Source organism: Heterodontus francisci, chromosome 18 (genome assembly GCF_036365525.1).
Source record: "Heterodontus francisci isolate sHetFra1 chromosome 18, sHetFra1.hap1, whole genome shotgun sequence".
Taxonomy (NCBI): Eukaryota; Metazoa; Chordata; class Chondrichthyes; order Heterodontiformes; family Heterodontidae; genus Heterodontus; species Heterodontus francisci.
Genome location: NC_090388.1, coordinates 13,940,010 through 13,956,972, shown reverse-complemented (window position 1 = coordinate 13,956,972; position 16,963 = coordinate 13,940,010). Strand labels below are relative to the sequence as shown.

General features: G+C 43.7%; 1 protein-coding gene across 6 annotated transcripts in view; it reads right to left on the bottom strand.

Annotated features, from left to right (window-relative positions):
• Positions 1-16,963, bottom strand: part of LOC137379456 (stabilin-2-like) — a 171,378-nt gene that overhangs the window by 57,377 nt on the left and 97,038 nt on the right. For 5 of the 6 annotated variants that reach the window (XM_068050295.1, XM_068050298.1, XM_068050296.1 and 2 more), the window contains 9 exons: positions 12,642-12,687; positions 12,450-12,526; positions 10,715-10,840; positions 7,425-7,498; positions 6,615-6,686; positions 6,390-6,509; positions 6,216-6,263; positions 882-965; positions 635-781 (listed from right to left, as the gene is read on the bottom strand). In XM_068050295.1, the coding sequence (XP_067906396.1) occupies positions 635-781; positions 882-965; positions 6,216-6,263; positions 6,390-6,509; positions 6,615-6,686; positions 7,425-7,498; positions 10,715-10,840; positions 12,450-12,526; positions 12,642-12,687 (794 nt within the window). The remainder of the gene's footprint in view (positions 1-634; positions 782-881; positions 966-6,215; positions 6,264-6,389; positions 6,510-6,614; positions 6,687-7,424; positions 7,499-10,714; positions 10,841-12,449; positions 12,527-12,641; positions 12,688-16,963) is intronic. The other variant, XM_068050297.1, reaches the window with a different exon arrangement.

Below are 16,963 nucleotides of genomic sequence, written 5' to 3'. Positions count from 1 at the left end.
CAATAGAGGTGGCAACTGCCAAGGCTGCATTTTAAGACCCCCTCCCACCTTCCAGCCCATCTCCAGAGGGCTGGTAGAATCCAGCCCAAAGTCTTGCATTGAAATAGCACCCTTCATGACCCAAAGGTGCTTTCCAACCCATTCAATACCTTTGCAGTGTGATCACTGTTGTAATGTAGGAAACGTGACAGTCAATTTGCGCACAGCAAGCTCCCACAAACAGCAATGGAAATAAATGACCAGATCATCTGTTTTAATGACTTTGGCAGCGGGATATGTATTTGGCCTGAGCAAACACCTCAGCTCTTCTTTGAATTGTGCTATGGTATTTTTAATATCCACCTGAGAGGGTAGACGGGGCCTCAGTTTAACATCTCAGCCAAAAGACAACACCTTTGACAGTTCAGCACTCTTGTCATAATGCACGGGAGTGCCAGCTGAGCTAATGTGCTCAAGTCGCGGGAGTGGGACTTGAACCCACAATCTTCTGGCCGGAGTTCTACCAATTGAGCAACAGCTAATACTTTTTTTGTTGCTTTTTTCCCTTATTAATTTACAACATTAAATATCAAGTAACATGCAGGTACAGATTATGCTGTTCAGCCCCATGTATAACTGCAACTCGGACTCTCACCTTTACATAAGAAAGCTGTATAGTTTCTCCATGGACGGTGGTGAGAGTTTTCATGGAGATTAACTGATTGTACAGCACTTGATTACAAGCCACAATGTGATAACGGAGAATCTGGGCCATTTGTCCATTTTCCGTCCATTCTGATATCTAAATGTTGAAAGGAATGAGGAGATGAATATTCATGTAAAATGACTCAAACGATCTGCCTTGGAAAACGCTGCAGCTTCAAAGGCGCGCACATGCTTACCCGGGCTTCGTTCTTAAAAGCATCGTTGCTCGGTACGAATACAGTAAAAGGGCCTGAACCACCAAGTTCAATGACACCATTAAGCTGTACGGAAAGAAAAAATATATTATCCTGGTTTAGAAATGTTGCTTCATTGCCATACCAACAGTGTAGGAACGGCAGGTGAACTAAACATCATTTCCAATTGGAAGAATTCATTTTATATTTCAAATGCAGGTATCTAAAAAACAAGAATAATAATGCTTCCGAGACCAACACGGATACTAAACTGGCTGAGGGACAGCCAACAGAGAGTTAATGGATGTGTTTTGGGTTGGAGGAAGGTTTGTAGTGGATTTCCCCATGAATCAGTGTTGGGACCCTTGCTCTTCCTGATCTATATTATTGACCTAGACCTTGGTGTACAGAGCAAAATTTCAAAATTTTCAGATGATATGAAACTTGGAAGCATTGTGAGCTGTGAGGAGGATAGTATAAACCTTCAAAAGCACATAGACAAGCTGGTGGAATGGGCAGACAAGTGGAAGGTGAGGTTCAATGTGGAGAAATGTGATGTGATTCACTTTGGTAGGAAGAACATGGAGAGACAATAAAAAATAAATGGTAAACTCTTAAGGGGGTGCAGGAACAGAAGGTATATGTGCAAAAACATTGAAGGTGATAGGATAGGTTGAGAGAGCAGTTAATACGACATACAGTATTTATTTATTAATATTAATTAATAATAGGCTTTATTAATAGGGGCATAGAGTACAAGAGCAAGTAGGTTATGTTGAACTTGTATAAGACACAAGTTCAGCCTCAGCTGGAGTATTGCGTCCAGTTCTGGGCGCCGCACTTAAGGAAAGATATGAAGGCATTGGAGAGAGTACAGAAAAGATTCATGCGAATGGTTCCAGGGATGAGGAACTTCAGTTAGAAAGATAGATTGGAGAAGTTGGGACTGTTTTTCCTTGGAGAAGCGAAAGCTGAGAAGAGATTTGATAGAGGTATTCAAAATCATGAGAGGTCTGGACAGAGTAAATAGAGAGAAACTGTTCCCACTCGTGAAAGGATCACAAATGAGAGGGAAACCGTTAAGGTAATTGGCAGAAGAAGCAATGGCGACATGAGGAAAACTTTTTAACACAGCACGTGGTTAGGATCTGGAATGCACTGCCTCAGAGTGTGATGGAGGCAGTTTCAATTGAGGCATTTAAAAGGGAATTAGATAGTTACCTGAAAAGGAAGAATGTACAAGGCTATGGGGAGAAAGCAGGGTAGTGGCACTAAGTGAATTGCTCACTCGGAGAGCTGGTGCAGACATGATGGGCCAAATGGCCTCTGGCTGCGCTGTAACAATTTGGTGATTCTGTAACATATTGATTGTTCAGGTGACTATTATAACTAGGAGTGCCGAGGTTTTTTTGTCTTTCGAGGCTACATTGATATATATAAGTTTGGCAAGTTTCGGGAAGCTTGGATAACACGGGATATTGTGAGTCTAGTCAAAAAGAAAAAGGAAGCATTTGTAAGGGCTGGAAGGCTAGGAACAGACGAAGCACTTGAGGAATATAAAGACAGTAGGAAGGAACTTAAGCAAGGAGTTAGGAGGGCTAAAAGGGGTCATTAAAAGTCATTGGCAAACAGGATTAAGGAAAATCCCAAGGCTTTTTATACATATATAAAGAGCAAGAGGGTAACCAGGGAAAGGGTTGGCCCACTCAAGGACAGAGATGGGAATCTATGCGTGGAGCCAGAGGAAATGGGTGAGGTGCTAAATGAGTACTTTGCATCAGTATTCACCAAGGAGAAGGACTTGGTGGATGATGAGCCTCGGGAAGGGAGTGCAGATAGTCTCAGTCATCTCATTATCAAAAAGGAGGAGGTGTTGGGTGTCTTGCAAAGCATTAAGGTAGATAAGTCCCCAGGGCCTGATGGGATCTACCCTAGAATACTGAGGGAGGCAAGGGAACAAATTGCTGGGGCCTTGACAGAAATCTTTGCATCCTCATTGGCTACAGGTGAGGTCCCAGAGGACTGGAGAATAGCCAATGTTGTTCCTTTGTTTAAGAAGGGTAGCAAGGATAATCCAGGAAATTATAGGCCGGTGAGCCTTACATCCTTTCTTTCTTTTCTTTCTTTTGGGCCTCCTTATCTCGAGAGACAATGGATACGCGCCTGGAGGTGGTCAGTGGTTTGTGAAGCAGCGCCTGGAGTGGCTATAAAGGCCAATTCTGGAGTGACAGGCTCTTCCACAGGTGCTGCAGAGAAATTTGTTTGTTGGGGCTGTTGCACAGTTGGCTCTCCCCTTGCGCCTCTGTCTTTTTTCCTGCCAACTACTAAGTCTCTTCGACTCGCCACAATTTAGCCCTGTCTTTATGGCTGCCCGCCAGCTCTGGCGAATGCTGGCAACTGACTCCCACGACTTGTGATCAATGTCACACGATTTCATGTCGCGTTTGCAGACGTCTTTATAACGGAGACATGGACGGCCGGTGGGTCTGATACCAGTGGCGAGCTCGCTGTACAATGTGTCTTTGGGGATCCTGCCATCTTCCATGCGGCTCACATGGCCAAGCCATCAGTGGTAGGGAAACTATTAGAGAGGATTCTTCGGGACAGGATTTACTCCCATTTGGGGGCGGCACAGTGGCGCAGTGGTTAGCACCGCAGCCTCACAGCTCCAGGGACCCGGGTTCGATTCTGGGTACTGCCTGTGCGGAGTTTGCAAGTTCTCCCTGTGTCTGCGTGGGTTTCCTCCGGGTGCTCCGGTTTCCTCCCACATGCCAAAGACTTGCAGGTTGATAGGTTAATTGGCCATTATAAATTGCCCCTAGGATAGGTAGGTGGTAGGGAAATATATAGGGACAGGCGGGGATGTGGTAGGAATATGGGATTAGTGTAGCATTAGTATAATGGGTGGTTGATGGTCGGCACAGACTCGGTGGGCCGAAGGGCCTGTTTCAGTGCTGTATCTCTAAACTAAATGGACTTATTAGCGAGAGACAGCATGGTTTTGTGAAGGGGAGGTCGTGTCTCACTAATTTGATTGAGTTTTCTGAGCAAGTGATGAAGATGATTGATGAGGGAAGGGCGGTGGATGTTGTCTATATGGACTTTAGTAAAGCCTTTGACAAGGTCCCGCATGGCAGACTGGTACAAAAGGTGAAGTCACACGGGATCAGAGGTGAGCTGGCAAGATGGATACAGAACTGGCTCAGTCACAGAAGACAGAGGGTAACAGTGGATGGGTGTTTTTCTGAGTGGAGGGATGTGACTAGTGGTGTTCCGCAGGGATCAGTGCTGGGACTTTTGCTGTTTGTAGTATATATAAATGATTTGGAGGAAAATGTAGCTGGTCTGATTAGTAAGTTTGCGGACGACACAAAGTTTGGTGGAGTTGTGCATAATAATGAGGATTGTCAGAGGATACAGCAGGATATAGATTGGTTGGAGACTTGGGCGGAGAAATGGCAGATGGAGTTTAATCCGGACAAATGTGAGGTAATGCATTTTGGAAGGTCTAATGCAGGTGGGAGGTATACAGTAAATGGCAGAATCCTTAGGAGTATTGACAGGCAGAGAGATCTGGGCGTACAGGTCCACAGGTCACGGGAAGTGGCAATGCAGGTGGATAAGGTAGCCAAGAAGGCATACGGCATGCTTGCCTTCATCGGTCGGGGCATAGAGTATAAAAATTGGCAAGTCATGTTGCAGCTGTACAGAACCTTAGTTACGCCACACTTAGAATATTGCGTGCAATTCTGGTCGCCACACTACCAGAAGGGCTTTGGAGAGGGTACAGAGGATGTTGCCTGGTCTGGAGGGCATTAGCTATGAGGAGAGGTTGGAAAAACTCGGATTGTTTTCACTGGAACGACGGAGGTGGAGGGGCGACATGATAGAGGTTTACAAAGTTATGAGCGGCATGGACAGTGTGGATAGTCAGAAGCTTTTTCCCAGGGTGGAAGAGTCAGTTACTCGGGGACATAGGTTTAAGGTGCAAGGGGCAAAGTTTAGAGGGGATGTGCGAGGCAAGTTTTTTACACAGAGGGTGGTGAGTGCCTGGAACTTGCTGCCAGGGGAGGTGGTGGAAGCAGATACGATAGCGACGTTTAAGAGACATCTTGACAAATATATGAATAGGAAGGGAATAGAGGGATATGGGCCCCGGAAGTGCAGAAGGTGTTAGTTTCGGCAGGCATCAAGATCGGCGCAGGCTTGGAGGGCCGAATGGCCTGTTCCTGTGCTGTACTGTTCTTTGTTCTTTGTTCTTTATATCATGGGGCCTTAAGGCCACACTTAATGACTTGATTTTCCCAATTGGGCATTCCTGGTGAGAAGCGACATTCACAAGGAGCACTAGTTGCACAATCTTTATTTTCAATCCATGAATGAAAAGAAAGAAAGAATTACTTGCATTTTTATAGCGCCTACTTTACAGCCAATTAAGTCCTTTTTTGAAGGGTAGTCACTGTTGTCATGTAGGAAACATGGCAGCCTATTTATGCACAATAAGCTCCCACAAACAGCAATGACCAGATAAATTGATGTTGATTGAAGGAAAAACAAATCAGATTTGCAGCCAGTCCATGAGTTTGTGACCAGCCCTGCCTGGTTAGGCTCCTCCTCAGGAGGAATGGCCAACTGGAAAATTGGCTGCATGTATAATGTTTAAATCCATGTTCCCATTGATTTGTATATCTCCCAAGTTGCAGATACTAACAGATCTTCGGTGTTCTGCTTTATGCACCAATGAGGCAACAATGTTAATGAATGGCCCCTTCCCAAACCTCCAGGCCCACAAAATTCAAACAGAATAAACCAGCTAGTGAGAGACAGAAGCACAAAGAGATCTGAGTTGGCTGCATTTTGTGGACTGGATACCAAGGATTGTGGGCCTCGTGGCCAAAGTCTGCACTTTGGCCATGTCTGTTATACACCATAACTCAAAGTTGAGCATTATCAGCATCCTTTATCCAGAGGTGCAACCTTAAGTATTCTGTGGCATCCATTTGTTTTGAAGAACCTGACAGGGCAAACCCAGTGATTCCAACTTTCCAACAGGGAAGTATACTCAAAGGGAGTGTGGGTTGGGATGCCGATCTGCACTTGTGCAACCTTATCTCCAACCCGCATTTCCATTGATTGAAGCTGCTCACTGAGATTACAGGACAGGTGAATTTACCTTGATTTCAATTATTTATGAGATTTTGTTCTTGGTTCACAGATGTGGCTTTACTTGTGGTGGTGCTTTAACCAGTCAATATATTAATACGCCATTGCACATAGCTGGTCTTAGGCTATTGCCATGAAAGGCAGGAAGGAAAAGGCTGGTGATTTTTTTTTTACCTGAAGGTGATAGAAGAAACGGGAGGAGGCTGCATTCCTGGTCATCTCCTGGAAAGAAAGGGTGAAGGAACATCCTTGAGTGGCTGATCAGTGGTGAGCACTGAGCTGATCATACTTGAAACGTAAACCTAAACTGAAGCGCTGATCAAATACCAATGGCATCACTGAACGTACCTTGTATATGGTACCTTTACAGGTAAACCCATCGCCAACATAACTCAGAAAACAGCTGCACACTCGTTCGTTTGGTCCAGTGTGATTGCACTTAGCAAATTCACTGCAGCCTCCATTGTCCTGTAATAAGGTAAAAGGAAATAGTTCACTCATCATTTTAAGTATCTGGGTAATTAATAACTTATGTTATATTAAGATGTATTAAACAATAACATTGGTACTTACCACTCGACAAGGATTAACTGGCTCACAGGTCTTCCCATCACCTTGATATCCAAGCAAACAGTTGCAGGCTGCCTAAAAACACCAATGAAAAATTAATCTTTCAAAAAGCTACATCTAAGAGGTCATATGTTTTAAATCAAGGGACAGAGGAAAGGCAGGATGATGCATCACTCGGTTCTGCTTATCGTTATTCTCAGGCACAATGCACAGATGCATAAGCTACTGCTCTTTGTTATATATCGCAACTAATTAAAAAAATGACCATGTTTGCTCAGTTCATTTTCTAGTGTTACCTCGAACTATATTGATTTTTAAAGAACGTAACAGACAGTTTGGCCAAACTGCTTCAAGTGATTGAACAATTTGAAGGCCTCCAATTATTTGGGACTTTAGTGTTTATTTGTATGCAGAAGACACCTCACCTGAGATATGAAAATGAGAGTGCAGTGGGACAGAAACCTGCCATGAAACAAGCTGCAGCTATATCTAATATAGATGTGACCCCTTGTGATATGTGGATGTCAGCAGGGTGGCTGGATTGCGGGGGAGGAGTCAGTATTCCCAGGGTCATGAGTAGGAAAGAAAAAATTCCCCCTGATTTCTGCTCTTGTTGGCTCTCTATTGACCCCTGCTGGTTAGGTGCTTAGTGTAGGTTAGCGACATTGGGTGGACATGCCCAGCCACAGTCCAATAAGAGGACAGTGGGTGAGGTCCCTGAGGGCCAAATACATGTTGAATCACATCCCAGAATGACCTAGAGGAGGGATGAAATGAGTGTGAATTGGAGTGTGGGGAATTAATTTTACTTACCTGGTTTGGCCCAGTTTGAGTGCATTCAGCATTTGTATGACATCCTCCATTATTCTCCATGCAAGGGTTGATTTCTTAACAAATTCAAAGAATGAAATGAAGCCTTTTAGAAATTAAGTTTGTTAATATGAATTTACTGCCTTTAATTTCTATTCAGAAAACTTACTTAACTATTATTAATACAAACAAAAAAATTACACATTTTGGACTTATTTTCTTTAACCTAATCATGGGATGTTCGCTTTGCTGGAAAGGCCAGCATTTATTGCCCATCCCTAATTGCCCTTGAGAAGGTGGTGGTGAGCTGCCTTCTTGAACCGCTGCAGTCCATGTGGTGTAGGTACACCCACAGTGCTGTTAGGGAGGTTTTGACCCAGCGACAGTGAAGGAACGGTGATACAGTTCCAAGTCAGGATGGTGTGTGGCTTGGAGGGGAATTTGAAGGTGGTGATGTTCCCATGCATCTACTTCCCTTGTCCTTCTAGGTGGTAGAGGTCATGGGTTTGGAAGGTGCTGTTGAATGAGGCTTGGTGAGTTGCTGCAGTGCATCTTGTAGATAGTACACACTGCTGCCACTGTGTACTGATGGTGGAGGGAGTGAATGTTTAAGATGGTGGAGGGAGTGAATGTTGAAGGTGATGGTAGGGGTGCCAATCAAGCGGGCTGCTTTGTCCTGGATGATGTTGAGCTTCTTGAGTGTTGTTGGAGCTGCACTCATCCAGGCAAGTGGAGAGTATTCCATCACACTCCTGACTTGTGCCTTGTAGATGGTGGCAGGCATTGAGGAGTCAGGAGGTGAGTAACTTGCCACAGAATTCCCAGCCTCTGACCTTCTCTTGTACCCACAGTATTGATAGGGCTGGTCCAGTTCTGTTTCTGGTCAACGGTAACACCCAGGATATTTATGGTGGAGGGATTCAGTGATGGTAATCCAATTAAATGTCAAGGGTTGCTCGTTAGATTCTGTCTTGTTGGAGATAGTCATTGTCTGGCACTTGCGTGGCATAAATGTTACTTGCCACTTATCAGCCCAAGCCTGAATGTTGTCCAGGTCTTGCTGCATACAGGTATGGACTACTTCAGTATCTGAGGAGCCGCAAATGGTACTGAACATTGTGCAATCATCAGCAAACATCCCACTTCTGACCTTATGATGGAGGGAAAGTCACTGATGAAGCAGCTATAGAGTGGTGTTATTGGGGGACTTTAATTATCCAAATATAGATTGGGATAATTTCAGAGTAAAGGGAGGGAGGACGTTCTGAAATGTGTTCGTGAGAACTTCCTTGATCAGTATGTTCTTGGCCGAACAAGAAAGGAGGCATTGCTGGGTCTGGTTTTGGGAAATGAAGTGGGCCAAGTGGACCAAGTGTCTGTTGGGGAGCACTTGGGTAAGAGTGATCATGATATCATAAGGTTTAGGCTCATAATGCAGAAAAGCAAGGAACGATATAAGGTAGAACATCTAGATTGGAAGACGGCTCATTTCAATGTGATGAGAAGAGATCTAGTCAGAATAAAATGGAACCAAAGACTGACAGGAAAATCTGTAACGGAGCAATGTGTTATCTTTAAGGAAGAGATGCTTCAGGTACAGGCTAGGTACATTCTAACAAGGGTAAAAGGTAGGGAGACCAAGAACAGGCCTCCTTGGTTGACGAGATAGAGATTATGATGAAACAAAAAAAGAGGGTGGATGATGCATGTCAGGTGAGCTCATCAAGTGAGAACCAGGCCATATACAATAAGTTGACTGAGGAAGTGAAGAGGAAAATTAGACTGGCAAAGAGAGAATCTGTTAATGGCAGACACCATAAAAGGGAACCCAAAAATCTTCTACGGGCATGTAAATAATAAGGGGCTGGTAAGAGATGGAATGGGGCCTATTCGGGACAAAGAAGCTAATATATGCTTCGAGGCACAGGGCAAGGCTAATATACTTAATGAGTACTTTGTATCAGTGTTCACTAAGGAAGAGGAATCTGACAAAATATCAGTAGAAGCAGAGAAAGTAGAGGCAATGGATAGGATAAAAATTGAGAGGGAGGAAGTAACAAAAAGGCTTTTGATAGATATGTCACCTGGTCTGGATGGCTTGCATCCCAGGTTGCTAAAGAAAGTGGGAGTGGAGATAGCAGAAGGGTTTGCCATAATCTTCCAATGTTCCCTAGATATGGGGGAGGTGCCAGAGGATTGGAGAGTGGCAAATGTGACGCCTTATTCAAGAAAGGAGGTAAAGTCAGTCCTAGCTGTACAATCCAGTTAGTTTAACATCAGTGGTGGGTAAGGATTTAGAAATGATAACCAGAGAAAAAAATCAACAGACAAGAGATTTCAGTCAATTAAGGAGAGCCAGCATGGATTTGTAAAAGACAGATCATTCTTGACTAATCGAATTGAATTTTTTGATGAAGTAACAGAGAAGGTTGATGAAGGGAACACAGTGGATGTTGTCCATATGGATTTTAAGAAAGCGTTTAAGAAAGTATATAAAAGGCTGATTAACAAAATTGAAGCTCATGGAATAGGAGGGTTAGTGACCTAATGGATAAAAAAAATTGGCTTAAGGACAGAAAATAGTGAGTGGTGATAACTGGTTGTTTTTCAGACTGGAGGATGGTAGACAGTGGTGTTCCCCAAGGGTCAGTGCTTTTTTTGCTATATATGATGATTTGGATCTTGGAATACAAAGTAGAATTTCAAAATTTGATGATGATACTCAACTTGGAGGAGCAGCAAACAGTAAGGATGATATGAATTGACTCCAACAGGACATGGATAGACTAGCAGAAGTGGCAGATGGAATTTAATACAGACAAGTGTGAGGTGATGCATTTTGGCAGAAGGGATAGGGTGAGGCAATATAGACTTAATGGCACAGTTTTAAAGAGTGTGCAGGAGCAGAGGGACCTGGGGTACATGTACATTGATCTTTGAAGGTGGCAGGACATATTGAGAGACTGGTTAGCAAAGAATATGACTCTATGAAGAGGGTTGGGCCTTGGACACTACCCTGAGGAACTCCTGTAGGGATGCCTTGGGGCTGATATGTTTGGCCTCCAATGACCACAACCATCTTCCTTTGTGCTAGGTATGATTCCAGCCAGTGGAGAGATTTCCCCCCGATTCCCACTGACTTCAATTTTGCTCGGGCTTCTAGATGCCACATTTGGTCAAATGTTGCCTTGATGTCAAGGGGCAGTCACTCTCACCTCACCTCTTGAATTCAGTTCTTCTGTCCATGTTTGTCCAAAAAAAAGATATTTTGTAAAAAAAGATTTTGTTCTAACCAAGGCATACAAGCCCATCTCCAGTGTATCCTGTCTGGCAGATGCAATCTCTTTGCCCTGGGCGAGTTATTTTGCAGTCTGCATTTGGTGAACAGCCTCCATTGTCCATCTCACACGCATTCACAGCTGTGGTAAACAGTACCAGCAAAGATCAGAATTGTCATTGCACACAAAGAATAACATTAGTAAATTACTGTCAATACCATTAGCTTCTGATTGACAGTGCCGGGATCGAGTCAATTTGACAGTTAAAAACCCACTCCCAACTGATTGTTTGACAGAGCCAGGCATTTAGTGGAATTTATTCTTAGAGTGCCACTTCTATACAAGCTAACAATACTAGATAAGCACACTAGTGGGTGACATTGCTCACTGTACCGTTTTACAACAATTGGAATTTCCTGCTAGAGCACGTTTAGTGCAATATTCTGCTACTGAGGGGCAGCAACATCCCTTTTAAGGTAACAATACCAAATTGTTAAGTGAATGCAGCAGCCTCGGGTCAGTCAGAGTTCAATTGCTGTGTGGTGCAGGAAAACATAGAAACATAGAAAATAGGAGCAGGAGTAGGCCATTCGGCCCTTCAAGCCTGCTCCGCCATTCATTATGATCATGGCTGATCATCCAACTCAGTAACCTGTTCCCGCTTTCCCCCCATATCCTTTGATCCCTTTCGCCCCAAGAGCTATATCTAACTCCTTCTTGAAAACATATAATGTTTTGGCCTCAACTGCTTTCTGTGGTAGCGAATTCCACAGGCTCACCACTCTCTGGGTGAAGAAATTTCTCCTCATCTCAGTCCTGAAAGGTTTACCCTGTATCCTTAGACTATGACCCCTGGTTCTGGACTCCCCCACCATCGGGAACATCCTCCCTGCATCTACCCTGTCAAGTCCTGTTAGAATTTTATAGGTTTCTATGAGATCCCCCCTCACTCTTCTGAATTCCAGCAAATATAATCCTAACCGACTCAATCTCTCCTCATACACCAGGAATCCCACCATCCCAGGAATCAGTCTGGTAAACCTTCGCTGTACTCCCTCTATAGCAAGAACTTTACAGATTGGAAAGTGCTTGTAAACTTAAAGCTTCAGGTGGGAAGGAAATTAGGAGTGTGATGATATGTGCTAGATACAAGTATTTACTAGTGAACTACTCGTGGTTCATGATTAAGTCAGAGAGGATGTGTTGTTTTGTACAGGCAAGAACATTGTACCATATAACAAATTGTTTTCTGCACTAATGTAAGCACGTGACCCTTTAAGGCTACAACCCTGAGTTGATATTAAGTAAACATGAGTGAATTAATTCAGAGGTTAATTGCTACCCAGGCTGGAGATGAGAACCTGTCTCTCTTTTTAGGACAGTGAGTGAATTAACAGAATTGATGAAATAAAACTACAGATATACATACAATTGCATAGTATTTACAGTACAGAAACAGGCCATTCGGCCCACTAGTCCATGCTGGTGTTTATGCTCCATACAAGCCTCCTCCCACCCCTCCTAATCTCACCCTATTAGCATATCCTTCTATTCCTTTCTCCCCGATAAGTTTATGCCCTTTAAGGCATCTATGCTATGTGCCCCAACTACGTCTCATGGTAGTGAGTTCCACATTCTAATGCAGTACTTCAAACAAAAAAAATCTACCAAATACAATAAGCAAAATAGTTTGAGTACAGGTCAAAGTCCAAAACGATTCTGAAAGTAAGAGCTCAGGGTCCAACCTTACCTTCACAGAACGTGCCATTGCCTTTGAAGCCAGCTGCACATTTACAGTACGGGGTACCAGATGTTTTAGAGATGCAGCTATTCAAGAGGATTAAAGTTCAGAATGTCAACAGCAAGTAAATTAGTGAACCATGAATTTCATTAATTTCAAAACTGTTCTGTTAACCAAAGAACTGGTGAAAGGCGCACGTACTTAGCGCTTGAATGACAAGTGTTATTGCACAGGTCGTCAGTGATTTCTGCAAATAAAAATCATACACACACGACAGATGTTAGTTTGACCTTTCCAATTCACATCATAAAAAATCTTAGAAATCTTATATATAATATAGAAAACTCTTAATACTATTGAACATAGATATCAGTATTATGATATGTCACTTCTTAGTCAGCTTGTCCTGGGTTCAATACCCATTATGGACTGACACACACAACCTAGGCTGACCTTACAGTGCAGTTCTGAGGGACAGCTGCATTGTCGGAGGTGCCGTCTTTCAGATGAGGCAGTAAACTGAGACCCGCAGGCATGCTCTTAACTTAAAAGAGCCTATGATGCTACTGGAAGACGACCAGTGTGTACTAGCCAACATTCCATGTCACCTAAAAAAATTATTGTTGTTAGGGCATTGCCATACTGACTGTCCCATTGTCTCTCCAGCAGCACTCACTGCACTTGAAAATGCAACCCATTGATTGTGAAGTGTGTTTGGATGTCCCAAGCATGTGCTATACAAATGCAAGTAAACAAAGGGAGGGACATCACATGTCGTGGTTGGGTTTTTGTTGGTGTTCCTGGGTAGCTGAATATAGGGTTTATAAAAAGAAAGAACTTGAATTCATATAACACCTTTCACCTTTCAGGGAATCTCAAAGCACTCTACAGCCAATTAAGCACTTTTTTGGGAGTATAATGTTGTAAAATAGGAAACTCAGCAACTAACCTGCACATAGCAAAGTCCCACAAACAGCAATGTGATAATGGCCATTTAGTCCCTTGAGCCGAATCCACCATTCGGTGAGATACTTGCTGATCTGTACTCTAACTCCATTTACCCATTTTTGCCTCATATTCCTTAACACCTTTGGCGAGCAGGTCAATCTCAGATTTAAAATTAACATTGATAGCATCAATTTACCCTTGAGGAAGAAAGTTCCAAACTTCTAACACCCTTTGGGCTGGATTTTGTGGAGGAGGCAGGGCTCCCAGCATGGGTCAAAAAAGCAGGGGGAACCCTGCCTTGGCCTGTTTGCACCCCCTCGGAGCGATCCTCTGGTATTTTTACATCAATGTTTCACGAGCCGGGATCCGCATCCCTTTAAAGATGAGGATCCCATCTCCAAGAGATGCTGGCAATCACAGGGCCGGTCGCTCAGCGGTAGCAGCAGCACTACTGGGAGTGATGGCCACTGCCGGTACTGCAGAGGCCTTGGACCCAGGCCTAGTGCTGGAACCCTGGACCAGAGGTAAGTGAGGCGGGGTTGCTGAAGCCAGTTCAGAAGGCTCCGGCGAGGGGGAGTTGGTGGGGTGGTCATAAAGCCCAAGGGGTGGGGGGGTCCTGGGATGTGCATTGTTTCCCAGCTGGGGCCCTCCGTGGGCCACAGATTGCCCATGAAGAAGGGACACTACCCACCCAAGCCGACAGCGAGGGCACCTAGTTTTACAAGATGTCCACTCCGCGTGACGGAGGCACCCCCACCGCTGGTAAGATCCCACTGGTGGTGGGAAGAGGCCCTTAATTGGCCGTTAATAGGCCATTTGACAGCCTTAATTGACCTCTGGGCCGGAAAGCCGTCACCGGCCTATTTCCTCCCTTGCTTGGTGATGGAGTGGTGACGGGCCTGCCACCCCACATCCACCCCCCCGCCACTTGTTGCAATTCTATGGACCCCCCTCCCCTGCCTACATCCCACTTCAGGCCAATAAAATCTAGCCCTTTGTGTGTAGAAGTGTTTACTAACTTCAATCCTGAAAGGTATGGCACTAATATTTAGACTAGGCCCCCTAATCCTAGATACCCCAACCAGTGGAAACTTTTTCTCTCTGTTATCCTATCAGTTCCCCTTAATATCTTGAAAAGGTCGATCAAATCACCCCTTTACCTTCTAAATTGCAGGGAATACAAAGCTAGTTTGTGCAATTTCTCCTCGTACTTTAACCTTTGGAGGCCAGGTATCATTATTCCAGTAAATCTACAGTGCACTCCTTCCAAGGCCAATATATCCTTTCTAAGATGTGGTGCCCAGAACGGCTTACAGTAACTCCAGGTGTGGTCTAACCAGGCTTTGTATAGCTGCGGCATAACCTCCACCCCCTTGTATTCCAGTCCTCTAGATACAAAGGTCAGCATTCCGTTAGCTTTTTTGATTATTTTCTGTACCTGTTCATGACATTTTAATGATCTATTTACTTGGAGTCCTGTCACTTTGGACCTCCACTGTTCCTTGCTTTTCACCATTTAGAATGTACCCTGTTCGATCCTTTTTAGGTCCAATGTGGATGACCTCACATTTGCCTACATTGAAATTCATTTAATCTATTCACTTAATCTATTAATATTTCTTTGTAATTTTATCCTTCCAGCTACACTGCCTATCTGCGTGTCATCGGCAAATTTGTATATGTGGCTTTTTGTCCCATTATCTAAGTCGTTAAAAAATATGGTGAATAGTTGAGGCCCCAATACAGATCCTTGTGGGACACCACTAGTCACATCTTGGCAATTCGAATACTTGCCCATTATCCCTACTCTCTGTCTCAGCCAGTTTCCTAACCAGGTCAATAATTTGCCTTCACTCCCATCAGCTTCAACTTTAGCTAACAGTCTCTTAAGAGGGACTTTATTAAATGTCAACTCCTTATGACCGCAGCCAGGGAAAACAGCCTCTCAACATCTACCCTGTCACGCTCTCTAAGAATTTTATACATTTCAATGGGATCACCTCTCATATTTTTAAACTCCAGAGAATATAGGCCCATTCTATTCAATTTCTCCTCATATGACGACCCTCTCATCCCAGGAATCGATCTAGTGAACCTTCGTAGCACCTGCGACCCACACACCCCTCCCCCAGGGCACATATATCCTTCCCTTGGTAAGGAGGCCAAAACTGTACACAGTGCTCCAGGAATGGTCTCATCATAGCCCTAGATAATTGAAGCTAGACTTCCTTAGTCTTATACTCAAACCCTCTTGCAATAAAGGCTGACATACTATTTGCTTTCCTAATTGCTTGCTGTGCCTGCATGTTAACTTTCAATGTTTTGGGTACACAGACCCCCAAATCTCTTTGAATACCAACATTTACTAGTTTATCAACACGGTTGTCCATCGGCCAGTCTCAACCTTATCCCTCAAATTCAAGAACTTTCTCCCTAAGCCTGTCCACCTTGTGACATCTCTATCAGCTTCAGGAACTTCCTTAATGTCTACATCTTCAGTTGTGTTTTTAACAACTTCTTTCATTCTCCTCTTGTTGCTGCTTGCTCCAGACTCTGATTAAAAAGTGCTTATGGAGATTTTGCTCTGCTAATGGCATTGCATACGTGTAGGTTAATGTTTTCAGCGAACAAGAAAGAAATCAGGGAAGCACATTAAAAAAACTGCAAAGAATTTATCTTATTCAATTAATACTCACACTGTCGTCGGACATCACCCTACAGTAAACATTTAATGTCTTATGAAGACACCATCGTGGTTGAACAGGTTGTGGAAGCTATGTGGTTTAGAATGGTATAATTTACTCATCATTCAGAATGATGTGTCTTGAGATAAATGCAACATTGAATGATGAAAATCAATTACAAAAAAAACAATTTTTTTTGCAACCTATTTCTAAATAGAAGTGATATTTTCCAAATCTTCAATAGATTTTTTTCCCCTCTCTTTTCATTAAAAGATTCCTTCTAGTAACTTGTTCCTCACCTTTGATCCAGTGGGCCTTGAGATACTGTGTCAAGAGGGAAGCTTGCAACTAGACTTCTGCAATGAATCTTGTTGTTGGCAGCCATGAGATTCTGGCTCATCTCTTCCTCACCTGTGCACGACTGGCATCAAACCTACACGTAACCCTCACACAGAGGCTCCAGGACAGAATTTCACCACACCACTTTCTAAATGTCATATTTTCAGCCAGCAACTAAGTCAGTCAGTTTCAGATACAGCAATGAGGTCATACTGTTGATAAGCAAGCAACACTTGAAGGGGAAAAATACTTGAAAGGGAAAAATTTGCAGTGCTATGGGTAAACGGCAAGGGAGTGTGATTAACTGGATATATTTTTTCCCAAAGAAGCGGCACACACATGATGGGCTGAATGGCCTTCTTCTGTATCATTCTATGGAAAGCTTCAGTACAACTCAGGGCACCACACTTTCTGATACTTTCAGTAACCAGAACAAAACATTTACCAGTTTAGTAGACGAGTAGCTGTAATGAGGAAAATTATAAGCGGCATGGACAGAGTGGATAGTCAGAAGCTTTTTCCCAGGGTGGAAGAGTCAGTTACTAGGGGACA